At 39.1% G+C, this 27954-nt stretch overlaps 1 protein-coding gene across 1 annotated transcript in view; it reads right to left on the reverse strand.

The window, feature by feature from the left end:
- Nucleotides 1–27954, reverse strand: part of ANTXR1 (ANTXR cell adhesion molecule 1) — a 219499-nt gene that overhangs the window by 170811 nt on the left and 20734 nt on the right. The window contains exons 2-3 of the mRNA XM_021699264.1: nucleotides 22618–22689; nucleotides 17855–17926 (exon numbers count right to left, since the gene is read on the reverse strand). Coding sequence (XP_021554939.1) covers nucleotides 17855–17926; nucleotides 22618–22689 — 144 coding nt within the window. The remainder of the gene's footprint in view (nucleotides 1–17854; nucleotides 17927–22617; nucleotides 22690–27954) is intronic.

Here is a 27954-nt window from a genome sequence, read left to right on the forward strand (position 1 = left end):
GATGTTCCTACTGCAAAATCCTCCTTGGGGTTATGCAATGTCTACCACATTTTCAGTCTATAAAACAATCTCCACCACCACCCCAGAATAACCCAACATCAGCTCTACATTGTCAACTTCTTGCCTCTGAATAAAAGAGCTTCTAGTTCTGTGGAATTGAACTTTTCTCAAATGTCCGGCAGTTGTTGGCTTTGGAGCCTCAACTTATATTGTAAACACACATCACTACTTACTACCGCTAATGCTGCATTTGCAACATTTCCAGATGGCCTTATGGCTCCAGATGCTCACTACCAAAAACATGGAGTGAACAGAACAAAAGACCATAGATTAATTAAAGACCTTTCATTGCTACTTTTGGAGTCTTGATGTTTCACAGCCAAATCATTTGTTTATAATGTATATAAATGATAGCCTCTTTGGGACTTTTACTTAAGGATAGGCCAACATGATTAATGATACTGAGCTGCATGCTGAACCAAAGATCCTTTTCTCTCTCTATATTCTTTAGTGAGCTATAATTTATATGCAGTAATATGTACAGATATTTATTCATTTCTTTTGTATTGTTGAATTTCTTTCCATAATGTTGTTTATAATATTTCTTCATTATCTTTTAACATCTGTAGATCTGTAGTAACATCCTTTCTATAGCAGTGGCTCTATGGATTACAGTATTTATCCTTACTTTAACACAGGCTACTATAAGTTAATATTATGTCACTTCTCATATAATGAAAGAACGAATGCTTTAACATTCTGATTCCATATATCCCCTCTCATCTTTTATGTTATTACTTTAATATATCCTTTTATATATGTAATAAACTCCAAAATGTAGTTATTATATCTGTCTTAAGCAATCATCTTTTTGCAAAATTAAGAAAATATTTATTATTTCTGCTATTCCTCCTTCCTTTTTTTTGTAGATCTAGTTTACATCTGGTATCATTTTCCTTTAGCCTGAAGAATTCCTTTAGCAGTTGTTTCTTTTTGTAGTGCAGGTTTGCTGGGGATGACTTTCTCAGTTTTTTTTTTCCCCTAAAAATGTCTTAATTTTTGCCTGCAATTTTAAGGATATTTTCACTGGATATAGAATCCTAAGTTGTCGTTATTTCCTCTCACCTTTGTAAAGAAATGAGTCTGTTGCCTTCTGGATTGCATGTCTTTTGTTCTGATGAAAAGTAAGTGATTTTCATTGTTGCTCCTCTCTTTGTAATATGTCTTTTCCCTTCTCCCTATGTTTTAAGAGTATCTCTTTATTCTGGTTTTCAGAAATTCAACTACTTTGCACTTAGATGATGTTTTTCTTTGTATTCCTCCTGTTTGGGGTTCTTTGAGGGTTTTAGATTCGTCTGCAGAATGTCATGTTCAGTATTCCAATTATACATATATTAGACCACTTGGTATTATCCCACAAATCTTAAGGGCTGGGTCATCACCCCCCTTGCCCCCTGATCACTTTTCTGTCTCATTCAGTTTGGATAATTTCTATTAACTTGTTTTTAAGTTCATCAATCCCTCTATAGATATTGTATTTCAGTTCCATAGTTTTCACTTGGTTCTTTAGAGTTTTCTTTGTTGTTGTTGTTGTTGTTTTTTCTTACTGATATCCTGTGTCTCCATTGTACTCACCTTTTCCTGTAAATTCTTTAACATGTTTATAATAGTTGCTTTAAATCCCTGTCTGGTAATTCCAACCATTGAATGATCTGTGGTTTGCTTCCATTACTGTGTTTTTTCTTGATTATGGGTCACATTTTCCTGCCTTTTTCCCATGCCTCATTATCTTTTCATTTGTGTTTCAGACATTGTGTATAAAAGAAAAGCAGTGGAAACTTAGGTACAATGTTGACTTATTTTGCTTGTAAGCCTTTTATCTTTGGGAGCTGGGGGTGGGGTGGGGGCTGATTATTTAGATTCCTCCTTGAGTTAGGTGGAGTTTAGGCTGGGTCACAGCTTTAATTAGATGTTGTTCCCTGTTATTAGCCTGATTCTCAGACTTCTGCCCTGCCCTGCATTTGTGGTCTTTTCAGTCTTTGAGTTGGGAGGGAGGTGGGTGCAGCTTCAGTCATTTTTGCTTGCTGTTGGATTCAACTCTGATAGAACACCAGAATCCAAGCACCACAGTGATCCACATATAGTATTATGCAATTTCTCTTCACTTTTCAGCAACTGTTCCACTGATACTTTCTTAGAAAAAATGCAGAGGTGCAGGTGAGGGGGAGAATTGTCAGACAGAGATTTCTTTTTCATGTGGGGGTCCTTCAGATAATCCATCCCTCTTGCACACATCATTGACTGAGGTTCAGCTGACTTCTCCTCATCTCTGAAAAGTCTCCATGGCTACCCTACTTTTGCCCATACCCAGATCATATCCATCACCAAGTATGGAAGTTTCTGTAGATCTCTGCTCAGCTATAAGGGGCTTGTTTTTCTCTAATTCAGCTCATCAGTGCTTCCTGTATGTCTGTTAACCCCATAGAAACATATGGATTTTATTTTGTTGGGACTTTTCTGCTTGACCATCGGAATGAAGGTTTTTCACATTCCTCTACATCCTAACCAGAAGCAGAAATACTATCAAGCCTTTTTCTAAATATTTGTGACTACACATTTGTTTCAAGTCAGGAAGAAAAATACTAGAGGCTGATTACCAGCATATAAATATACTCTAGTATCTCTCATCTTAAAAATATAAATCCTCTGTGACCCCACATCTCCCTCTAGCTATTGACCAATTTGTTTGCATTTCTCTTCACAACATAACTTCTTGAAGCAGTATTTGTATCTCCATTTCCCTGTCTTTCCTGGTGGAAACTTTCTTCAAATGTAGAGTGATCTTTGGCTGTTCATAGTGAATGAGCAAGATGGAAAGACTTGTTGGAAACTGTGTGTGCACAGTGGGGCATGCCAACTAGCAAATGACCAGCTTTTGTCAACAGGCTTTTTTGTTGGGGACCCTCAAATATCAGTGTATCTACATTTCCTCCCTCCCCCCACCCCGAGGTATTTATTTCTACAGAAAAGGAATTTTCAAAATCTTTCCTTAGGTCTGGAATTGACAAGGAGGAGGGCTGGAAGCAGTCACATTTGTTATGCAGATATCTCCATAATCTCCCATACCTGGTGTCTGACTCTGAAACCATCCTTGTCTAATTTTGCCAGAGAATATACTTCTCTTCTCTGGTGGAACTGGAGGAGTAATTTTCAGATGTAGTGGAGGCAGGTGTTTCTGAAGGTTGAACAGCTCCTCAGATAAACTTTTTAAAAAAATTTAATTTAATTTAATTTTTTGGTTTTATTGAAATTCAAGTTAGTTAACATATAGTGTATTATTAATTTTGGGGTAGTGCTTCATCAGCTGCATATAACACCCAGTGCTCGTTACAGCAAGTGTCCTTCTTAATGCCCATCATCCTATTATCCCATCCTTAGATAAACTCTTAAACAATATTCCAATTTTCACCCTGTTAGCCCTTCCTTGTCTTCTGCGGTATCTGGCAGTGCTAGGTTTTGATCCTTACAGGGTTCTGCTAGGCTACAGGCTTCTCTTTATCATCTCCTTCTGCAGGATTATATTTGACTTTTCTCCACACTGCTTACATCATTTGCCACTCCTCTGTCCTCTTTCCGTCCTCACTTGTATAGTGTTCTTATGGCTTAAATATTTCTTAGTTTCTTCAAAGAAGGGCTTTGTGGTTTTGTTTCACATCCTCCTGGTTTTGGGGTGCTTTTTGTGACAGAAAGGGTAAAAAATATCTTTACCTCTCATTTTAAAATTGGAAGTCTTCACCTTCTAACCCATTCTGCTCTGACCTTTGTCTCTGCATCTCTGCTGGTCCCCAACCATCTCCACATTGCCAAACCAGTAATCAGCTCTCTGGCTTCATCTTACTCAATATAACCTCTTCCTCAAGTTAAAATGCTTTCTTTTCTTGATTTCCATTATGCATGCGCTCTCCTTCTCCCTCATCAGTTGTTCTTTCTCATATTTCAGTGTAGACTTTTCCTTCTCTTCTAGAACTCTAAAGATTGGAGTGCCCCAGAACTCCCTCAGACCCCCCTACCCATTCCCATATTCTCAATACCCACACTGTTTTATAAGTCATTCTTCCCATGACTTCGGTGCTAATCAAGGGAGCATGGCCTTTGGAAGAGGATGACTTGGATTAAATCTTAATTCTGCCACTTCCTAGGGATGTCAACTTTAGATTTCTCAAATGTAAAAATGAAGGTGTGAAACTGTAAGATCTACCAGCTCCCTTCCAGCTCAGACTGCTGCATCTGATTTTATGTAAGGACCAAAGAATGAGCAGAAACAAAGCCTGGACATCTGTTGGGAACTGGAAAGGCCACAGTTGGCAGACAGGAGTAGTCCACAATGTGACACAGGGTCAAGTGCCGACCAGTAAGTGAAGTTCACTAAGAGGAGCCCATCAGGGAATATCCAAGGGCTGAAGCCTAAGCTGGCATACAGGATAAGAGTGATGGTTTGATCAGAGGATAACGTGATGAATTTGTCCAAACAAGTCCTCTTTACACAACTCTGTTTTGGTTGGTTACTCATTCATGCAGTGGTTTTCACCATGCAGTTTCCTATGGTACCACTTCGCTTTTGAAACGAATCTCTGTAAGACTTTCCCATCACTAACCCTTTTCCCCAGTTGAGCCATACTCTGCAGGAGATGGGAGTGGTGGAAAGTGGGTTCTGTATTCAGGGTTTGCCAAATATGAGAACCTTCCGTTCCATGCTCCTCTTAGTTCAATAAGGATTAGGTCTCTCTGGGTGCTTGTAGTATCTAAAATAGTCAGGTTGATGTACTTGAGCCCAGTGCCACCAACCACAATGAATATTTGTAGGGGCATAGGATAGAATGGTCCTCTGCCAAGTCCTGTGCAACGGAGACTGTGGAGCCCAGAATCACCTTCTTGGATGGAAGCTGAAAGCGGACAGCCCTAGGGGAGATAATAGACAAGCATCTTCTGTTTGGTCAGACCACATTTCTTTAGTATAAGCTGGTGGAAAGTACAGTTTTCTCCAAAGGTAAGACTTTCCTGTCACACTTTGGAGCAATATTGGGCTGGTGGTGGGAGTAGGTAGAGGTATACTATGTTCACACCAGATAACCCAACCCACAAGTCACATGTAGGCACGGTCTGTGTGAATAGAGGAGTTGGAGGATCATACAAGATGTTGAGAGGCAATGAGAACTCATACATCACCGGTGGGAATGAAAATTGGCGCAGCCCCTTTGGAGAACAAGGAAATCATGCCTAGCAATTCGATCCCTAGTTGTGTATCAGAAATTCTTGCTTTTGACCCCCCAGGAGACGGGTATAAGAATGTTAATTTCAACTTTGTTTATAACAGCAAAATGTTAGAAACAAACTAACTGTCCATGAATAAGAGAACAGATAAGTTCATGATGGTACATTATTACAACATAGTATGATGCAGTGGGAAAGTATGAACCAAGTACAGCTATATGCATCTTCACAAAGTCTCAAAACCATGATGTTAAGTGTAAAAAGCATGTTCAAGAAAAATACATACAATATGACCATTTATTATAAAGCATAATCTGAAAAAAATATATTGCTCACAGGTATACAAAAATATCCAGCATCTGTTAAGATAAAAACCCCAAATTCAGGATTGTGATTATCTCTGGTGAGGAAAAGGCAAGGCGAGGTTGTACACGGAGGTGTCAATCCCTGTAACATTTTGTTTCATAAACTTGGTGGTGGATAATGAGTCCATTCCCCTTTTTGGGGTATACTTTTGTTACATTTGAAATATATAATAATTTAAAAAACTGTGGGGGATGAGTAGCAACAGGTTGAACCTGCAGTTCATGAGGAGACTGTCAGAGATGCTCAAGGGCAGCACTAAGTCTCAGGCTTGGCCCTAGAGGCCAAGGGGCAGTGACAGGATGGGCAGGCGGCATTGGCTGTTTTGCTTCAGGTCTGAACACCCTACCGTTCTTTGGTTCCCCTGACCACTTCTGGAGTTTGTCCTGCTGGCTTCATCCCGACAAGAATGCTTCTGCATGCTGTTCTGTCAGTTTTTATTCTTTGTATGTGCTTGCTACATGTGGGATAGTACGTGAGGAAGGGGAATAACATTTCCTGAGGATGTGGGCCGTGCCAGCACCTCTGCTGGGCACTTCCCTTACATTACTTTACAAACGCCTCACAGCAAGGGCGCCTGGGTGGCTCAGTCGTTAAGCGTCTGCCTTCGGCTCGGGTCATGGTCCTAGGGTCCTGGGATCGAGCCCCGCATTGGGCTCCCTGCTCAGTGGGGAGTCTGCTTCTCCATCTCCCACTCCCCCTGCTTGTGTTCCCTCTCTCGCTGTGTCTCTTTCTGTCAAATAAATAAATAAAATCTTAAAAAAAAAAACGCAAAAGCTTCAAGGCAACACCATATGGTGGGTGTCATTATCTTCACCACTCATTTGAGAAAACAGACTCAGAGGATTCCAGTAACAGACTGGAACCCAAGCTGATCCTGGTACAAAGTCTGTATCGTCTCTATTACATCTGTGGTGTCCAGACTTGGTATAGGACAATGTCCTGGACACAAAGACACACGCACACAACATATATATGTTATCTTTTTCAGAGCATAAGTCGTACTCCATAATTGGAAGAAGAACTCAACATGATTTTTCTATAAGATCAAACATTGGTATATTATTAAATAGAACACAAACGCACATGCATTTTTAAGATGAAAGGATGTTGAAGAAATTTCTTGCTTTCGATGAGCAAGTCAAACTACACCTGAGGACCCCAGGAGTATACTTTTACTTTCTTCTCCTGACAGGGGTACCCCCAGAGGAAGAGCATGAGAAGTACGGGACCACGCTACTCTCACAAATCAGTCTGCTCCCAGAACAGCGGAATTGCTTCAAGGTGGGTTCTTTTTACCATAATTGAGACTCAATATAAGGAGCCCTTCGACAAACTTCCTCTAGAGACATTGCCTGTGCACATCTGTCTGAAGGAGTCTCGCTAGAACCATTATACAAAGGGAAAAATAACTTTTCTCTGGCCTCCTGCTGAAGCAGTATTTTCTACCTATAACCACTCTATTTAGGGATAGACTGGCCAAATGTTAAAAACTTTGGAGAAGGATGTGAGCCATGGAGAGCTGGGGACTCTCTGAATTGCTGAATTCCTGCATGCCTGGCATTATTGATCTTTCCAACAGTTTTATGAGGTTAGGGACTATCTTTCTAATCATTTTATAGATGAAGAAGCCGGCATAGAGAGGTAAGAAACTATCCCATGGACCCAGACCCCAGGATATTCTCTCAGTCAACAGGACAAGAGAATAAACACATGCTTCCCAACATTTCTCTTAATTTTGCCATCAAACCTTCTTGTATCTAAATAAACAGTACCTAAAAATGGAACAAATCCAGGTTCTTCAAACACCAAGCATCTGAAGATTCATTTCTTCTCTTGTTATTTTTAAATTTAGAAAAGGCTTTTAGAACTATGTCTCTCGGTAATGACAGCCTGTAATCGTTCTGCTCCAGGACTCAAGCGACGTGTTCAGAATATGTCATTTTCCCTTGTGACACTAATGCAAAAGCACACTCTGAACCCAACCCAAGGATGGCTGAGGGGGATGGACAAGTGCGGTCTCTTGGTCTCCACCCAGCAGTCTGAGCCAAGCATTCTTGGCTTTCCCTCCAACTCCTTAAGCAACAGGCAAGATACTTAACCTCTTAACCCCATCTGTGAAATGCTGATGCTACCTCTTTACCTCTTTATGAGGAGTGTTTCCAAGCTGAAGTTGTTAAAAGGTCCTGAAGATAAAATGTGTGGAGGGCATATGCTTTCAGAGAAGTGTTTTCTGGAAGTCTGAGGGTTTGGGGTGGTGAATTGTGGATGATAGGATTTGTTTTTAACTAAAAACTGTATATAATTGTAAAGTTGTGGGAAACCCTATAGGATAGTGATTAAAAGTGTGGACACTGGGGCCATCATACCTGGGTTCAAATGCAAATTTTTGCACTTTTACAGCAGAGTGGCTTTGTGCCTTCTTTGACTCAGTATCCCCGTCTATATAATACATATAATAAATAATTCTCATAACAATCTTACAAGGTAGGTATTATTAATTTTCTCTTATTATAGTTGAGAAAAGTATTCTAGGTTATTGGTACATTATAAGCCATTAATAAAAGATTGTATATAGACAAAAAGTATGTGTACTTATGCATTTGCACATATACATAGTGGTTGCTTCCATTTTAGTATTCCCCAGATAGGAAACAAAAACAGCAGTATGCATATAGATGCAGTAAATAGGGTAGATTAAGTAATGTAATAGAAAAAAAATCACTAGATTTAAAATTTTTAACTTTGTGAGTTAAAAAAATTCTACCACCACTGACAACTTGTATGAACTTGGGCAAATAATTCAATCTCTCTGAGAATAATTTTCCTTAGCAGTAAAATGAGGCCAGGGAGAGGGTTGGATAAGACATAATAATTCTTTGACTCATGGTTGTTCTGTTATGCTTTGTTTTTTAAACTTGCAAAGTTTAGAAGTAAGGCAAGATTTCCAGGTGAAAACAGTGATCTGGGTCCACATATTTTAACTTCCCCCTTTTTCTCCATAATGCTATAGAAACAGCTAAAACTACTATAACAGGGGAAAACGTTTTTCCCTGCTGGAAAATAGGTAAGAGTGCCATACACCTGCCAGACACTTGGGATAATTCCTGTGAGAAGCATAGCTGCTGAGATCAGGCTGAGGAAGGACCTAGCAGCCTGTAATTCTAGGACATGAGGAGAAAAGTCCGGGGTTGGTGGTGGGTTCATTTCTTAACACAGCGATCCAGCACCTACACCTGACCATCTTCTTTTGGCTTCAGCTTCTTCCTTACCTTGGACACACTACTAGGTCTCTACCATTTCCAAGCAAAAATTATACTACATCTAAATTTTCCCACAGTCCTTAGCCTGGGATCTTTACATTTTCAACAAAGATTTTTCGTGATCCCTGACAGAACTCACCCCAAATCCCAGTACTGAAAAACTTAGTTGTTCCTTTTTTGAGTCACTATGTTAAGGAAAATCTCAGAAGTTGGGAAGAAGAGGACCAATTTGAGGAATTTGAGAAAATTTCCCGTCTGAAGCAAACTCTTATAAAAAATAGGGAGCACATAAAGCAATTTCAATTCATATTCATGATGAAGATATTCCATCTCTAACACAATAGCAGGGTGCCACACACATACACAAAAGGAAAAATTTTGGATCAGAAAAATATTCATAGGGTTGAAAGGTATTATCTGTCAGTTAAAAAAAGCAATGGCACTGAAAACAATAAATGAAAGATGAAAGAAATTTTAAAAAGCATAAATAAATGAAAAGACAGCCTGTATTCATGGATCAGAAGCCTTAAAATTTTTAAGATGACAATATTACCCAAAGTGATCTACAGATTCAACGCAATCCCTATCAAAATGCCAGTGGCTTTTTTTTTTTTCTTCAGAAATAGAAAAGCTTCTCCTAACATTTATATGGAATCTCAAAGGACACCAAATAGCCAAAACACTCTTGAAAAAGGACTAAAGTTGGAAGACTCACACTTTCTGGTTTCAAAACTTATTACAAAGTCACACTAATCAAAATAGAGTGGTACTGGGATAAGGATAGATGTTTAGAGGGCCCAGAAAGAAAACTTTGCATGTATAGTCAAGAATTTTCAAGAAGGGTGCTAACCATTTAATGGGGATAAGACAATCTTTTTAATAGGTGGGCTGGAAAAACTGGATATCCATTTGCAATAGGATGAAGTTGGGCCCTTTTTAAAAGCTAATACAAAAATTAACTCCAAATGGATCAATGACCTAACTGTGAGAGTTGAAACTAGAAAACTGTTAGAAAAATCATAGAGGAAAAGCTTCAAGTGGTTGGATTTGGCAATTATTTCTTGGGAGATGACACCAAAAGCGTGGGCAACAAATAACAAAATAGATAAATTGGACTCATCAAAATTAAAACTTTTGTTCATCAAAGGGCACTATTAACAGAGGGAAAAAGTAATCCACAAAATGGGAGAAAATATTTGCAAATCATATAGCTCATAAGGGATTACTATCCAGAATATATAAAGAACTCTTAGATCTTAACAACTACAATAAAAAACAGCCTAATTAAAAAATGGGCAAAGGACCTGAATAGATATTTCTCCAAAAAAGATACACAAATGTGCCAATGAGCACATGAAAAGATGCTCAATATCACTAACCATTAGGGAAATACAAATCGAAACCACAATGAAATACCATTTCACATCCATTAGAATGACTGTTACTTAAAAAAAAAAAAAAAAAACCTACGAAAAAACCCAGAAACTAACCCAAATGTCCACTGACAGATGAATGGATAAACAAATTGTGGTATATACATACAAGGGGATATTATTCTGCCTTAAAAAAGGAATGAAATTCTGACATATGCTACAACACAGATGGACCTTGGAAACATGCTAAGCGAAATAAGCCAGATACAAAAGAATAAATATTATATAATTCCACTTATATGAGGTACCTAGAATAAACAAATCCATAGAGACAAAAAGTAGAATAGAGGTTACCAGGGGCTGGGGGCAGTTTTAATTTGGGATGATGAAGAAGTTCTGGAGATGGCTAGTAGTGTGATTGTTGCTCAATATGAAGCTACTGAATTGTATGCTTAAAAATGGTTAAAATGATAAGTTTTATGGTGTGTATATTTTATCACAGTAAAAAATTTCAATAGAAGCTGTGAACAGTAAGTTGAATACAAACAAAATAATTAAACATTGGTGAATTACAGGACAAGAGAGAAACATTCTCCAAGAACTCAAAGAAAAATGATAAAGGTTAAAAAATAAGAGTAAGAATTTAGAATATAAAAAAGAGTTTAGAATAGATTTAAGAATCAAATGGACAGAAGAAAAGGAATAATAAAAGAAGTAACAGAAAAATATTTCTTAGGCTGAAGATATTTGTTATCAGGTGGAAAGGCTCAAATCCTATACAAAGTATTATACAAAATCAATGAAGGAATCCACACCTAGATATATTCTCTTGACTTAATTTTTTTAATACCAAGGACAAGGAAAATTTTTTTTACAAGTATCCAGAAGGAGAAAACAGGCTACTCACAAAGGAGAAATGTACTAAATTGGCATTTTTCTGTAGGCAATAGAGAATAGAATATATACAAGGTGGCACTGTGTCATTTTCCAGTAAATTTAGAGGAAAAGGTAGTCAGGGTATAACAATTTTATATTCAATTAAAATATTTACCTGGAGGTGAACAACAACAATTCTCAAATAAGTTCAGCCTTACAAATTTTAATATTCACATACCTTTCAGTAAAATTTTACCTGAAAAAAGACTCAGTCAACTAAGAAATTAAAAACTAAATAAAATAAAAACTTCAAGTGCTGGAAAAGAAATATGTACATGTACGTGTGTGTACTTATGAGACATAATGCAAATAATTCTTTAAAAATTCAGCAAGGAGATTAAATGATATTACTTAATTCTTGCCATTATAAAGACAAGCAAAATTCATTGGGAACTGTTACTAGAATAAAAATGAAATTATACTTTTTCAAATTATACTTTTCAAATCATTGGTGGAAAATGAAACTATCAAAGAAGGGTAAAAGATAAATGGGTGGACACAGATATAGCAGGAAAATATTTTTAGAAATTTAAGTTCATAATATTTTTTTGACAAAGGACTTAAAAATCATGGAAGGTAACAGAAAGGTTATTTTATGTTGATTAGAAGTATAGTCCATAATGAAAATCCATGTGAACTAAACAATATGGCATAAATTATAAAGCAGTGTGTTGGAGATTCACATAAAACAGTTATGGCAGAAAGTTTAAAAAATACCTCACTGTCTTCACAGATCAAGTAAACAAAAACATAAGATATTTGATAAATTTAATCAATATATTTCTTTATTGTCCAACATTCATGGATGATAAATAAAATTTAATCACATACTAGTCTACCAACAAAAATTCATAAATTTTAAGATTTTTAAAAAATTTATTTATTTGAGAGAGAGAGAGAAAGCAAGAGACTGAGCAGGAGTGGAGGGGGAGGGGCAGAAAGAGAGGGAGAAGCAGACTCCCCACTGAGCAGGGAGCCCGATGCAGGGCTCGATGCCAGGACCCTGGTATCATGACCTGAGCTGAAGGCAGATACTTAACTGACTGAGCCACCCGGGTGCCCCCCAAATCAATAAATTTTAAAAGTAGAAATTATATAAACCAGTAATTTAGAAAATACAACAGAAAAAACTCATTCACAATGGAAGGAAAACTTAAAAATGCCTAGGAAAAAACTTTATGAACACTGTATGAGATTGATTTGAAGAAAACAACAAAACCTTAGTAAGAGACATAAGTGAAGGGATATATCCTTAGATAAGAAAATACATACAGTAAAACTGTAATGCCATTTTGCTAAGGTGATTCTGCACTTTCCATACAATTCAAGTGAAAATCCCAAGAATATTGTGGTACATTAAACAAATTATTTAAAATGACCATGGTAGGGGGAAAAAAAAAAAAACAAAACTACTAAAGACCAGGGGGATTTTCACTCAAGATCAGAAGTGAAGAAGGACTGGTCTTCCAGATGCCAAAACTAATAAAAATAGTGTGGCCCTAGCTAGGAACAGACAGAAATGCAGTGTATCAGCATAGAAAACACAGCAATGGATCCAAGTCTATGAAAGAGTATAATTTTTCAAACTGGTAGTAAATGATTATTCAGCAAATGATGGAAAAACTGGCTAAGGTCTTAGAAGAAAAGGATGGATCTTGGCCCTATACCTTACATCAGACTAATTTCTAGAAATAATGATCTACATGTAAAAAAAAAAAAAGTATAAAAATACTGTAGGTAAAAGTATTCATAAAAAGGACAATAGCAGTCCAGTCATAATTATGAATACTGATGCTAAATTTCTGAATAAAATGCAGAAAAGAGTTCAACTCTACATTAAAATAATAATATATGACAACCAAGTGTAACCAGAAATGCAAGAATGATTCAATATTAAAAAATCTTTTTAATGCATTTCACTGTGTTAGTAGGTCAAAGAAAAAAATATCATCTTAATAGATGCCAAAAATTCATTTGATTAAATTGAGTATCTATTCTTGATTTCTTTTAAAGGAAGAGTTGGACTTCCTTGAGATGATCTCATTTCCAAATGATGAAATATCTGAAGTATTTAAAGTAAGATCAGGAAAAAGACTATCCAGGGAGTACTCAGGGAATCATATGCAGTAGTTAATACTAACATAATGTATCCTAACATTCATGGATGTTACAGTACTTAAATTAACATTGGATCCTTTATTACGCTGATGTGTTACAATTTGTCAACTGTTTTGTAAACCGATGAAGTTAAGAAATCTTGGAAGAGCAACATGATATAATGCAGAACACACGAGTTGGACCAAACCCAGAAACCAGAATCAGAATACTAATTCTCCCATTTTTGTTATTTGACCATTGCAAGTTCTCTGAACTCAGATTCTCAGTGTCCCTTATCTATAAAATGGAAGTAATAGGCAAGATGGAGTAAACTTGCTACTGGCTATCTCTCCTGGTGATTATTAGAGAAACTCTGGACAAAAAAAAAAAGCCAACACATAAGGACTCTAAAAAGTAAACAAAGCAGATGAGTTGTGCAGGGTAGTTAAAACCTGAGAAGTAACCCAGACAAGGATGGATTCCATATTCCCCCCCTCTTTTCTTTCAGGGCTTTAACCGGAGGGTGGGTCTCAGTCACATGGTAGTGGCCTGGGAAGTTACCATATCTCAGGCCCCTGGGAAAGGGAGCCCTTGGGGTTCAAAGAATGTGGAGAGAATCCCCACTTTCATTTCTCTTTGATTACTCCTGCCTTTGCCCCATGGGTGACCTCAGTAGAGAACGGCACAAAGCAGTGTAGTGGCCAAACTCCAAGAGAAACACCATTCTTCTTGCTAGCGGACTTGCAAAGGGCAGCCTAAGTGGGAAACATAGTGTGTGGGGAATCCTGCAGGATAGAGAACTGGAGAAGGGGGTCCCAGTAATTCTGTGAAACTGTGTAAGTCCCAGGCTCATCTCTGAGCTGCACGTGCATAGGACAGACTCAAAGCAGCTTAGCAAAGGCTTTCAAAACTGAACTGAAATAAAAACCACCACTCACAGAAGAGATAGAGCTTGTGGTCTGAACCTAGTTCAAGTAGAGGAGAAAGATTAATATTCTCCAGAGGATTTGAAGATGTCTGAACAACCTAGTATTAAAAACTTCTAGAATATAGTCTAAAATTACTCGATGTACAAACACCTAGAAAATGTGACCAATTCTCATGAGAGAAGGTAATTAAGATGCCAATCCTGAGCTTATGGAATTGTCGGGCAAAGAATTTAAAGCATATAAATATGCTTTATGAATTTATTTTATAGTATTTATATATTACATTTCTACTATATTTCTACTAGTATTATCTATTATATTTCTATATATTCTACTATAATTACATTACATATAGTTAATCCAATATATTTATCTCATATGTAATCTCATTACATATTTAATTATATTATATAAAATATATTTAATTTTATGTTATATCTTATATACTGTATATTTACATATATATTTAAATATTTATATATTTATCTTATACCTCTGCTCCATGAGGTAAAGGTAAATACACTTGAAATAAATGGAAAGATAGATGACCTCAGCAGAGGAATAAAAATTTTAAAAAGAACAAAATAGATATTTTAGGACTGAAAATCACAGTATCTGCAATAAAAAATTCAATGGATGAGCTCAATGGCAGGATGGGGATGGCAGAGGAAGGAGTCAGGGAACATGAAGATAGATCAATAGAGATGATCTAATCTGAAAAACAGAAAGAGGAAAGATTGGAAAAGAATTGAGCAGACCTGCAGATACATGTGGAATCATACCAAAAGGTCTAAATCTGTGTCATTGGAATCCCAGAAAGAGAGGAGAAAATGACTAGTACAGAAAAAATAGTTTAGAAATATGGCTGCAAATTCCTCAAATTTGGTGAAAGACAAATTTATAGATTCAAGAAGCTCAGCAAAGCCAAAATAAGATAAACTCAAAGAAAACCATGCCTAGATAGATCCTAGCCAACCTGCTGAAGAGCTAAAGATAAAGAAAAAAATCTTGAAAGCAGATAGCGAAAAATGGCATATTCCATATAAAACAGTGAGACCCCACTGGAAATTGAAATTATACTGGTTATATGGGGATACATGAGAAATGATATGTAAGGTGCTTAGCAGATAAAAGACACAGATGGTAGGTATTATAATTCTGGTTGTAATTCCTTTACTACATCTCAACACACCATATTTATTTTCTGTTCTATTTCTTCAAGCTTCTCGTGGTTTTCTTTATGTGGATTGGATCCCAAGAGCTGGATGCAAATATTCCTTTGATAGTATTTCTTTTGGTTTACCCACAATCTTTTGCTCTTGTTGAAACGAGAGTCTCTGTGAATTCATGTCCTGTTTTTGAACACCTTTTTTTTAACTTACACTGTGTCCTCACTTATTACATCCGTACAATAACGAATCTTTTACTCTCTTATAGGGATATTGTGAAGATCAAATGAGATATGGAGAAAAACATAAAAATTCCTGTGACCAACTAAAAACACTGGAAGTCATATCTTTCAGAAATAGTACCAGCTTGGAAGTTCTGAAAGCCTAATTCTTTTAGCCAATCTCATGAGAAAGTATTTCGGAGAGGGAAGGCTCATCCACATTTCTCCTGGGCTGAGAAGGTTGGGGAAGTGTCAGTAAACCATTCATGCTTTGCCAGCTCACCCAGAGGTAAGGCCAAGCAGTCACCATGTGAAACCCATACAGCCTTTAGCAAGGCATTTTTCGCTGTTTGATGCATATTTAGCCCTTAAATATTAAATACTGCTTCCTGCAAAGTGGAGATTCTAATCTCTGTCTTCTCCTTGGTATGGGAAACTAGGAGTAGTGAAGTTAAGGCATAAAACAGTAGATTCAAAGTCGGATTCAGATGACTAATTTGAACTAGCATAACCAAAACGAGACTGAAAGCCCCGGCATTTTAACAGTGTTTATAAATCTGTGACCCCCTCTGCCCTCCCCACTTCCCAGAGGCCGTGAGCAGTAGCACACAAAATACCCACAAAGGATGTAAGATCTAGGTCTCTGGGCCAAACTCAAGCACGCAACGAGTGGAGTCAGCAAGGAGCAGCACCAGGCAGCCTGGGTTGTAGGAGGATGTGAAGAATGGGAGAGAGGGTTTTCTCGGAACAAAAGGCATCTCTGCATAAAGGATGTCATCATGTAAAGACAGAGAGAGGAGGAATCTTCCATATAGCCCATAAGCCAGAGACACTGTCTCAGAGCTTCCTAAAATCCTTGGCCAATATTGAAGGAAAGTCTCATAACTCTCCCGGGCTTTATGATTCTCTGTGTAATAACAGAAGGCAGCAAGGTACAATGGCAAGAATGTGGAGCCTGCATCTAGTGTGGGTTCTGCTTGGTATCCTTAGGAACATGATATGGCCTTAGTTTCTACTTCTGTTAATAGGAAATGAGAAACCCCTGTTTTTAAAATGGGGTTTCTGTGCATTGCAAATGGCATGTGTGAATAAAAGATACTGCTAAAGGAGAAACAGGACTTGGAAACTTCTATATGGTACAGAGTATTCTTTTTGTTACACACAGGAAACAAAAATGTGGAGAAAAATGGGGACTAGCTCAGATTTGCTGTGTTGGTGCAAAATCCAGAAAACCTTACTCCATCTTGTTGGTCCTACTCTGCTCTCTAGAAGAAGAAAGTCTCCCTGTCCTCCCTGTGCTTGCCCCTCCTCCTTTCCTTTTCCTTATGTGTCCATACGCAAGTCTGCCAACAGTCCCACATGTGTCCCCACCCCCGGCCCCCACCTACCATAGCACTTTGTAAAAAGTGGACAGAGTCCTTAACTCAGGAAAACTGTTACCTCCACTCCCAATACACCATCCTAACTATGAACAAATGGCATGTCTCGATTTTTGCTAGCTTTCATGGGTAAGTGGTAAAATCCAAAATAATATTTTTGTTCAGCTAGGTCTAAGTAATCCTTTTATGTCAACAACAGTTTTCTACACCTGATTCAAATTTCCTTTTATTCTGTGGTCCCGTACACCCTCCCTTTCTAGTCCCTGCCCTAGTAATTATGTATGATAATATTTCAAGTTCTTACTTCTCTCACAGTATGTTTATTATATCTCCGAAATCTTAATCCACAAAATAAATCTAATTTAAATAAAAGAAAATAGAATCCCCCCAAAATTTGGTTTGCTCCCATTTTGCTCCAAGTTAGCAGACCGGGTTGCCAATCAAATATAAGTTCTACCTTAATGTGATTTAGTCGTTTACAGAATTTCACCAACATCAGGGAATTCCATCAGTTATCACAGAGTAAACTAGCAGATGGGTCAATGTGCAAAGTTCAAGGCTTAAGTGAAAAGAGAACTATAAGATTAAAATGACTGAGAGGGCCAGGACTAGGGTACAAATATCCAAACTACTCAAGAAAATGTGGGCTTTTTTTTTTTTTAAAGATTTTATTTATTTGCCAGAGAGAGAGAGCACAAGCAGAGGGAGCGGCAGGCAGAGGGAGAGGGAGAAGCAGGCTCCCCGCTGAGCAGGGAGCCTGATGCGGGGCTCGATCCCAGGACCCCGGGACCATGACCCGAGCCGAAGGCAGACGCTCAACTGACTGAGGCACAGGGAAGGCGAGCATCCTTACCTGTCTTCTGTTAGCTTCATTAGGGTTGTGCCTCGAGTGGAGAAGACAATAAAGGACATTCTGAGCTGTGGGCTGGAAAGGAAAAGAAATTCCATTAGGGCAGATAGAAAGACTGTGGAATGCCATTTCCTTCCGGTCGTCCTCTCTGTTCTCCCTTTTGTATCACAGCTGCGGAAGCTGAGGCCCTTCAAACCAAAGAGGGCCTCCACAGCTGGTGCTGCAAGTCTTTAGCCAGCAGCAGACTCGAAGCTGCGGACCAAAGGCAAGACCTACATTGTCTTCCTGGAGGCTGCCTCTGATTTGACCCCGCTGCTCAGTAAGGGTGGATTATAAGTACAAAAGCTAAAATTCATCACTGCCCTGTGCTCTGTCTGAAGAGATACGACCCCAGAAGAGGACTGGCCTGCATGGTGTTTATAGAAGGGGGACCCCAATAGGTAAGATTAGATAGCGTCCCCATGGCAGTCGAGTGGACGCTAACGTGGAGAGTGGTTGAGCTTGTTGCAGTTGGATGCCATCAGCCATTAAGATCATACTACGAATTCCCTTTCCTCTGAAAGCAGGATCACCACAACTTTTAATTTCGCCTTGGTTTCCCAAGGAGGTTATCCTATAAGGGGAGAATGTGCTGATGGGCCACAAGAATATCCTCTCTGCTTGGTAGTTACACTTCTCAATATTCATGAACACAGCAGCGTGGTTTGTAGATGGCAGTGCTTGGGCGCTTTGTCCATGGAAAATCCACACTCTGGGAGACGGAACTACTCTCAGCTGAGGACCAAACATATTTCTCTGTCTTTAAGATGGACCAGCAGAAATAACAAAAACAAAACAAACATTAAAAAAGACAAAAACAAAAGATGGACTATCAGGGTGTAGTGGATTCACCAGTAGACTGCTGGGCTCTCTTTGGGTGTCCAACTGCTTCATCTGTCACAGCATGAACCTGTTTCTTCACAATGCAATACCCTCCCCTCCCTGATCTGGCCCCCGTATCTTATAGTTCCCACTTCCTGCAACATTTCTCAAACGCCCCCTTTTCCATTTCTTTGCTTAGGACCTTGACCTCAACTATCTGACCACTGCAATCGTTTCCTAGCTGGTGACCTTGCTGGGCATCATCCTGTGTTCTAATTCATTCTTCACACTGCTTCCGGAACCATTTTCCCAAAATATAAATTAGACCCGTCACTCATCTGCTATAAAATCTCCAATGGTTCCTACTGCCGCCAGGATGAAGTCTACATTCATTACCATGTGTCTGATGCATCTTTGGAAACGCTTACCCTGGTGTTTTATACTTGGTAGGAGCCCAAGCAGTACCTAGCGAATTGAATGTTGGTATCTTGAAACAGACCTGGGCTCTCTGTCCATGACACCATTATGCCTGTTACCACCTCACTGCTGCTAATCAGCAAAACACCATGTCCTAAATGATAATAATGACCATCATAATTATCATAATAACATAATAATGGTCAATCTTATCAAGTGCTTACGATGTGGCCGACACTATTGTAAGTGATTTGCATGTATTATCTCATTAAACTTGTAACAACTTTATGAGATCAGTACTATTATTATTCCTATTTTCCACGAAAGGAAATTGAGACCCTGAAGGATAAAGTAATTTCCCCAAGGTCACAGAGTGGGAGAGTAGTGGATCTGGGGCTTAAAATGAAGCTTCTGGTTCTGGAAGTTGGGTTCTTAAGCACCATATAGTATCCTGCTTCTTTTGTATAGAGTTCAGCTCTGGAAAAAATGAATTTGAAATGTGAGAAATGTGGGGTTCCAAGAGGCAATTGGTATATTTGGTATATGAGTCTTGGCAAGAGACCTGATTTGGAAGTTTTCAGCATACTGATGTGAGTGGAATTGTTCCAAGACAGAGTCAGCAGTGAGAAGGGAAGTGAGCCACTGCTAGAACCAACACCAATATTTAGGGACCTGGCTCTGGTCAGTGGGGTGAAAGGAGAAACCAGAAGCCAGTGGAGGAGAGAATTTCAAGGAGGGAAAACTCTCAATCCAACGAAGCTCCTGTATCCAGCAGAATAAGCACTGCAAGACTGTCTTTGTCCTCTTAGGGCATCACTTAGGGGCTTTGGTGAGAGCCAGCAGGTGGGAGGTGGGATGGAAGCCAGATGGAAGCAAGTCAAGGAATGAATGATAAAAGTACGGATATGGAGACACTGAATCTTTAAAGATATTTGAGTGAGTAAGAGATACCAGTAAGAAATAGGTATCTATAGTAGCTATAGAGGGACATAATTAGGAGATTCATTATTTTCTGTTTTGGGTTTTTTTTGTTTTTGTTTTTTTTTTCAGACATGGGGCAGGAGAGATTTGTTTATGTCTATTGATGTGGAAATGGAGCCAGAGGAAAGGTGGAGAAAAATCCAAGAGAGAAACAAAGACCTGGACGATATTGGAGACAATGGGATAAATGGACTAAAATGGAGGGGTCACCTTCAAAGGGGGGATATTTGAATCTCAGAGACAATGGGAAGGGCAAGCATGCATCCTTTAAGAATAGGTCTGGAACATGAGGACATCACTTTTCTGCTATTTCCAGGGTTCTTGGTGAAATAGGAGGTGAAGTTCTTTGCTGAAAGTGATGGGTGAGAGGTGTGGGTTGGGGTCTTGAAGGAAATTGTGAAGAGTCAGCATCATTACTAGGAAAATGGGAGGGGGTCAGAATAAAGACAAATAAAAGAACCTGAAATTCCCAGGATCCCATTAAAATTGGAAATGGTAATATTTGTACTGGCATCAGCCACTGTTATTCAGTGAATATCCCCCCCTGCAATATCAGCTGCCTAGACTATTAAAGTGAATAAATAAAAATCATTCATTCCTTTTCAGAATCTGTCCATGTATCCAAAACTATTGAGTGAGCATGTGCTATGTGTCAGGTGCTACAACAGGTACTTGCACTGCAGCAGGTCAAAATACAGTTTGCATGACTGTGATGTCTTGGTGACACACTTTGAGGGGGGGTCCAGAGCCAAGAAGGGCCAGAGGAGACAACCAGACGAAAGTGCCTCGTGGTCTGCATTAAGCCACGTCAGCTTCTCTAGTTCTCAGTTTCCTTATCAATAAAATGAAAGGATTGGGTTAAGTCCTCCCAATCCCTACTTCTCAGCGTCTTTGCTACTCAGATAGTGAGGCATCTGGAATTGCTGAATGAACTGGGAAAGGGAAGTGCTGAGTGGCCACTCTAAGCCAGGTGCTGGGCTAGTTGGTTTGCACGTGTTTTGTCTTCTAATTTTCACATGCAAACCAGGGTTCAACCAAGGTAAGTCAATTGCTAGAGTTGCACAATGGAGCTTGGATTCAAATCCACATCTGACTAACTTCAAAGCCTTTTCCAGTAGAGTCCTCAGAGAGAACAGAAGACCAGAAGAGCAAACAGAGACACAACAGATACTGTCAAGTGTCTAGAGGCAGATTTGTTTTATAGCACTCTGAAGGATAAAATGGATATAACGGATGAGAGTATAGGAAAGGACATGTTGGCTCAATGACAAAGAGGCTTTTCTGGAAACTGGGATGGTCCAACTATTGGACTGTTTGCCTCCAAAGACAGCAGTTTCTCACCAGAGCTATTTAAGTTGAAGGTAGCGAATACCTCTTAGGATAGCTTGGGAAGTTGTTGCTTTCAATTCTAAGCTTCTACAATTCTCTCAAATATTTTGCTTTTAATACCACCCATGTATTTGCTTCTTATCTCCCCTTCCCCCCTCTCCTCTCAGCATCTGCTTTTCCCATTCATCTGGGTTTAGATGCTTCCCGCTTGCAGCTTCCAATTTTTGGCATCACAGAGAGGACATCTCCTAACCCTTTCCCTCCAATCAGGCAGGCAGGAAAGAGACCAGTAACTGAATTTGGAGGGAATGCGTTTGTCATTACTTTGGTCTCAGGGGACAACCTGTCTTCTGAGATAAAGAAAACATTATTCAAAGAAGAAGTTTATGGTTACTCACATGGGCTGGAAGACTCTACAGATGCCATGACACAGGAGAGGAGCTGCCTTAGAATTCACAATGATCAGGACAATTTTACCAAAGACCTTGATAACTGGCTTCAAGCACATCCATGAAAGCAATCACAGCTGTCATCCCTTGGAGGCTGTATCCAAGGAGGGTGAAATGACCTTCTTTCCTTTTCCAGTGGGCATCTATACTTACTGGAAAGTAGGACCTCCAAGGCTCTGCAATATTTATAGTGACAATGTTCAAAACTGGATTGTCCTCCCTTGGAAAGTGGTGTAAAGAATGCTAAGAGAATTCTATCTGATAAGACACCTAGCTCAGCTGACCAACAGGGTGGTTTGCTCAGGACTGAGGAGAGCTCTCAGAATGTGAGATTTTTCAGTGCTGAAGCCAGGAAAGTTCTGGGCAGACTGGGATGAGTTGGTCACCTTACACTCTACACTGTTTACACATGAGTCCAACTAAAATAAGCCAACTGGCCCAGAGTGGTCCACTGTGAAAAAAATGTTAATGATCCTTCTAGAAGAATATAGAATCCAATAAGAGAGACAGGTAAAATTTTGGTCTTATAACCAAATCAGCGTTGTCCTAAAAACACAGAACTGAAAGTTATCCTAATATGTGGCAAAGATGAAAACAAAGTCAAGTCTCTGGTCCAAGATCTGAGAGTCTACCTTTGTCAAAAAGCATGCCCGAAGTAGCTAGTAATTAGTAGAATAACAAACATAGGCTAGTTTTACCTATAGCAGAGCACTACACATTCTTTCTCACCTGATGAATTTATGAGCCAACTGTTCCACAAAGTAATAGATTTCATTCCAGTGGTGCAGCACACTTCCTGATCTAGGAACACAAAAGCAGATGTTACTTAATCAGGTGTTCATTTTTCTTTACCTTGTATCATTTTTCTTTATGTTCTATTATTTCACATTCAACTTATCCATTAACTGGTCTCTTTTATAATTTTGGAAATTATCTGAAAAGGTATTTAGACTAATTTTTGTTAAAGAACTTCCCTTCACTCCACCTTCCACCCCCACTCCACACACTAATGCACTAAAAAAAAAAATCCCTGGGCCCACCCAGATTCAGAGGTCAGTTTCAAATCTTTAAAAAAACCATCACGTTTGTGCTATTTAAATTATTCACTGATTAGGGAAGAAAAACAATTCCAATTTATTTAAATGAAATTAGCATAAACTAGATGCCTGAACATACAAACATAAACAAATCCCCCCTCCTCAAAAAGAATAAAAGTTCATTTGTAAATATAGATGCAAAATCTCTAAATAAAATATTAGCAAAACAAATCCAGCAGGAATCTAAAAGAATAATAATTAATTAATCAGTGGAGTTTATTTCAGGAATGTATTGATGGTTCAACATTTAAGAAAATCTAACGTAACTAGTCATACTAATAAATTAAAAAAAGAAAAACTTTACAGACTTTCATTATATTAAAAAGGAATCTTCTTCCTAAAAAAGAGGGACACTTTCTCTAGGACATATGGAATTACAGAATTTTAGAAGGGGGCTTCTTTATTTCCCAAGAGTGACTTCCGTTTTACTGATACCATTTACTACTGCTTCAATTCAGCTTCTAAGTATTTTCCACAGTGCCCATACTCAAGCTGTTGCAGTGACTTCATAGTAGGTTTTTCTATTCTAACCCATTCTTCTGTGTAGCTATGATGCCGCTTTCCTTTTACTTGAGGATCTGTGTCAGCTGAGCTCTGCATTTCTGCCTGTCATTCTAACAGTTGTTGAGGTTAAGAGTTTGTTCCTTCTACTCTGACATTTTGTACAGTTTCCACTGGTTTCAGATTACTTTTATTTTTTATGCACTCATTTGCCTTAATTTTAACTTCGAAAGAGTTGTTTGTTGCTATTTTTTTCTTTGTTTCAGATTATTTTATAGACATTTAAAATGAATCTGTGCAATAGATTTTGTGCCTTCCTTTTATGGTACAATATCCCAAGAATTCGCATTCTGATCGAGTGTATTCCATCTCTATAAGGAGAATTCACTCGTCTCTGCCCCACATCCAGAAATGATATGTCTGCCTGACCTGAACAAAAGTGACACAACATGTTACAGTCACACAGTGACAACTCCGTATCATAAGGCTATCTCACTTTCCCCAACTTAATCTATAACTTTAATTCTAGGAAAAATTCTCAAAGTATGTTTTATCGAACTCAAAAGCTGGCTTTAAAAATGAAATGAAGATTAAAGGTCTAAAAGTAATCAAGGCAATTGTGAAAAAGAATAATAAAGCTGGAAAACTTGCCTTATCAGATAAAATGACCCCATGTGCACGGTACATAATATAACCGTGGAGCCAATGAGGTAGAATAGAGAACCCAAACCTCAATCTACATGGGGTCTTGCAATTCAGTGAAAAAGGTGATTCAAACTGAGGACAGAGAACTAACCCTTTAATAAATGATGCTGTGACAATGGATTTCTAATTGAAAAAAGCCAATTAGATCACTGTCTCATACCAAATGTAACCCTAGATGTATTAAAGCCTAATGGGATAGACAAAACTTTAAATCCATCGGGCAAATTATAGAAGGAGACTTTTATGTCCTCAGGTTAGTGAAGGTTTCTTCAGCTTAGGTACAGAAAGTAGTTTTTTTTTTTTTTAATGAAAAGGATAATTTTGATTACCTGAAGCATCTACAATTCTGAATGAAAAAAAGATGCCATAAACAGGTTCAAAGACAAGAGTGAAAGAGGATGTCTGTAACAAATAAAAAAGGCAAAAAATTTGTGTCCAGGATATGTAAATAATTGGTACAAGTAAATATTACAAAGGCAAACAATAGAAAAATAGACGAAGGATCAGAACAAGCAATCCCCTAAAGGATAGTAGATCAGCATTTGAAAAACGCCGAACTCTTCTAGTAAATACAGAAATACATATTTAAACAATCATTTGAGGAAGAACAAGCAATTTCCTGTGGCAGCAGCATAGAGCCCTGCAGAGTGGGGTGTGAGGAGATGGGCAGATGGGGAAAGGGATCCAGGCATTCGGGTGAGGAGGGGTTGGAGACACTTCCTCTTAAAAACTAAACCTTTTCCAACAGGCCTTTTCTATTCTGGTCTCTCAGCCTTTATACATATTCCAGCCGCTCAGGACACTCCGTGTCTACACTGGCAAATTCCTACTCATTCTTCAAGACTCAACGCAGTCTCTGCCTCTTGCCTTTGACCAACATAGATGGGGCTCACTGCCCCCGCCCCATACTCTCAGGGCACCATGTACATCTCTCAGTCACTATCCCCTGATGTTGGGTTGCATTCACTTTTTTTTCATGTTCCCCCTGTGAGGGATTTAAGGATATTTGCCTCTCCAGCATCAACCCATTTATTCGATGGAGGAAAGAAGAGCATGGAAAGAAGTCTCTATTGCTCAAGGAAGCCTCTTGATATTTTGTCAGCTGGACACCAGCTCTTCCATCCTCGTTTGGATAAACACTCTGAGTTTGGTACTCAGACAGCTCCAGCCAATTCCTGTGACCCTACATGAACCTGAGGAGCCTTCCCAGATGGGTCAATGACTCTAGAGCACAGCTCCTTGGTAAATGGGACTACCTACTCATCAATAATAAAACCTAATGGCAGCTGGGAGTCTCCTAAGAGCTCACCAAAATTCCATATACTAGCCCCGAGCTTTTAACCTTTGGAAGTCCTCTTTCATTAGAATCGCAGCCATCCTCCTGGACAGGATTCAGTTGTATACTTCAAATCCCAAAGACTGGTCCTGGCTGCTTTCCTCCAGCCATGGGGTAGATGGTCTGGTCCTGGGGGTCCTGGTGAGGGCCCAGTGCTACATAAGTCCCTCACAAGAGGCACCACGTAATTGATGCGCCATAGTCCAATCTAGAATTCTACAACTCCTATCCGCTGGAATCAGGAGATTTCCTTTAACACTGGTCATCTGTGCCCTCTTCTGAAATGCAATGTTGTGTTTTGGTCCACATGACCAGCACAAGTACTATCTGAGGGGTAATGTCAGATGCTTAATGATTAAAGAGGCATCCCCATACCTCCTTTATCCCAAGTTTGATTTTCTCATTAGTAGAGAAGTCCTGCAGTGTGGGAATTGTCCTGGCAGGAGAGGAGGTAAAGTGTTGGTAAAATAGGGACTTGAACCAGAATTGAGGGGCTATTCTTGGCTACCTGCCTAAGGAGCAGAGGTCTGGAGTAAATCCTCGGGTTAGCATTTCTTTGTTCTCAAAGATTGGCCTTATTGAACAGTCACAAATCAATTCGCATTCCTTTACTTAAACAGGGTCATTCAATAATAATTCACACTACCACACTGTCATAAAACACTTCATTTTCACTATTCTTCTATCTGACATGTGAAATGTACACAATTTGGTGAAATTCATGTGATTTGTTGATGCTAGGTACAGAGAAAGATCTAAGAAATACCCCGGGTGTTAAGAAAAGTCTGGATCTCTCTGGAAACCTTCTTGCTGATGGGCAGGCACTGCATTTTCTCAAGAAAAAAATAAAATGAGACAAACCTGGAGGTAAGGAGATATTGACAGGTTTGTTTCTCCTATCCCAACTTGGCTAGTAATTGCCCTGAGACGGCTGAGGTTTGTGGTTTCACATTTATACACGATCATTCTTTACACAATTATATAAGCTTTGACCAAAATATACCATCTTTTTAAAGATTTTATTTATTAATTTGTCAGAAAGAGAGAGAGAGCGTGCACAAGCAGGGGGAGTGGCAGGCAGAGGGAGAGGGAGAAGCAGTCTCCCTGCTGAGCAGGGAGCCTGATGCGGGACTTGATTCCAGGACCCTGGAATCATGACCTGAGCCGAAGGCAGACCCTTAATCAACACTGAGCCACCCAGGTGCCCCCAAAATATACTCTTTTGGGGACACACTTGAGATGTATATAGTCTGTTCCCTTAAGCATCGAGGGTATCGAGGGTAAATATAACCCTCTAAGATTCTGGAAACCAAACTGTTTTTGTCTTCTCTGGATTACCATGGGATCCCAAGGGGCCTAACCTACTAAAGGAGCAGAGGAATATAGGAATCCTTCTAGTCCTTACTGCTGAGCCTCCTTAACCTGCACATGGACACCCTGTCCCACCCCAAGATCAAATTACACCTTGGGAAAGGAAAGAGCCCCTTTCTGTGTGTCAGTTGTTTATGGTTTTTAGCATGGAGGTGAGCTTGTTGGGGCTACTGCTCATATTTCTTTAACCCAAATCCGTAGGAGCAAAAGTCTTACCTGCCGGGTGCCACAGTCCTGCCTCCCTGCCTCAATACCACCCGCCGGCCACAGCTAGACTTCTTAACCCTGAACTCTAAATACGTCATCCATGGGGCCTCAGAAACTATCCACTGTGACCTCACTCAAACATCTGTCCTTCTCCCACAGGGATAGATATGTTGGGTCTTTGACTCAATTTGGACTTTCTATTAAAACATGCATGTCTCGCCTGCACTTTGCATTATAAACTGATTTTCTGGTTTGGAATCTGCCCTAGTAGCTACTCCTAGAATAATCGACCCAGGGTGGTGTGTCCATGTTTGGACCAGTGGCTTCCTCTCAACCCTGAAGACCTAAGTGGATTCCCGGTCACAGCCAGGAAAAGTAGGGTGTTGGATGGGGAAGTGGCAGAGAGTGGATTCAATTCCAGCTTCTCACCACCCTACAATATATAAACTATCTCATTTATCATGCCAACCTGTTTAAGAGTTAATTATCTTAAAATCCCAGTTACAGAGTCCTGATGTCTTCAGGCAGTAATGGCTTACTCAGCCATTGTTACCAAAGCTCCAAGGCAGAAATAAAAACTTCTTCTTAGTCCAGATATATGTAGGACTTGGAAAGGTTCCACTGGACTCTGTTATTTTTTTTTTTTTTCTTAACTGCCTTTAAGACACAGTTGCTAGGCAAACTATAGTCGGAGAGCTGAAATACCCATGTTCTAGAAAATCAGCAGATGTGAAAGGTCCCTGATATTTGACTCAATTAAATCTAAACTTAAATGCAATCCTAAACCCTGAAGATTTCCATGATCTAGCTCCTTCAGGCTCCTTCTTGGGATTTTGTGCCTTGGTTCCA

This window comes from Neomonachus schauinslandi, chromosome 10 (assembly GCF_002201575.2).
Source record: "Neomonachus schauinslandi chromosome 10, ASM220157v2, whole genome shotgun sequence".
Lineage (NCBI taxonomy): Eukaryota > Metazoa > Chordata > Mammalia > Carnivora > Phocidae > Neomonachus > Neomonachus schauinslandi.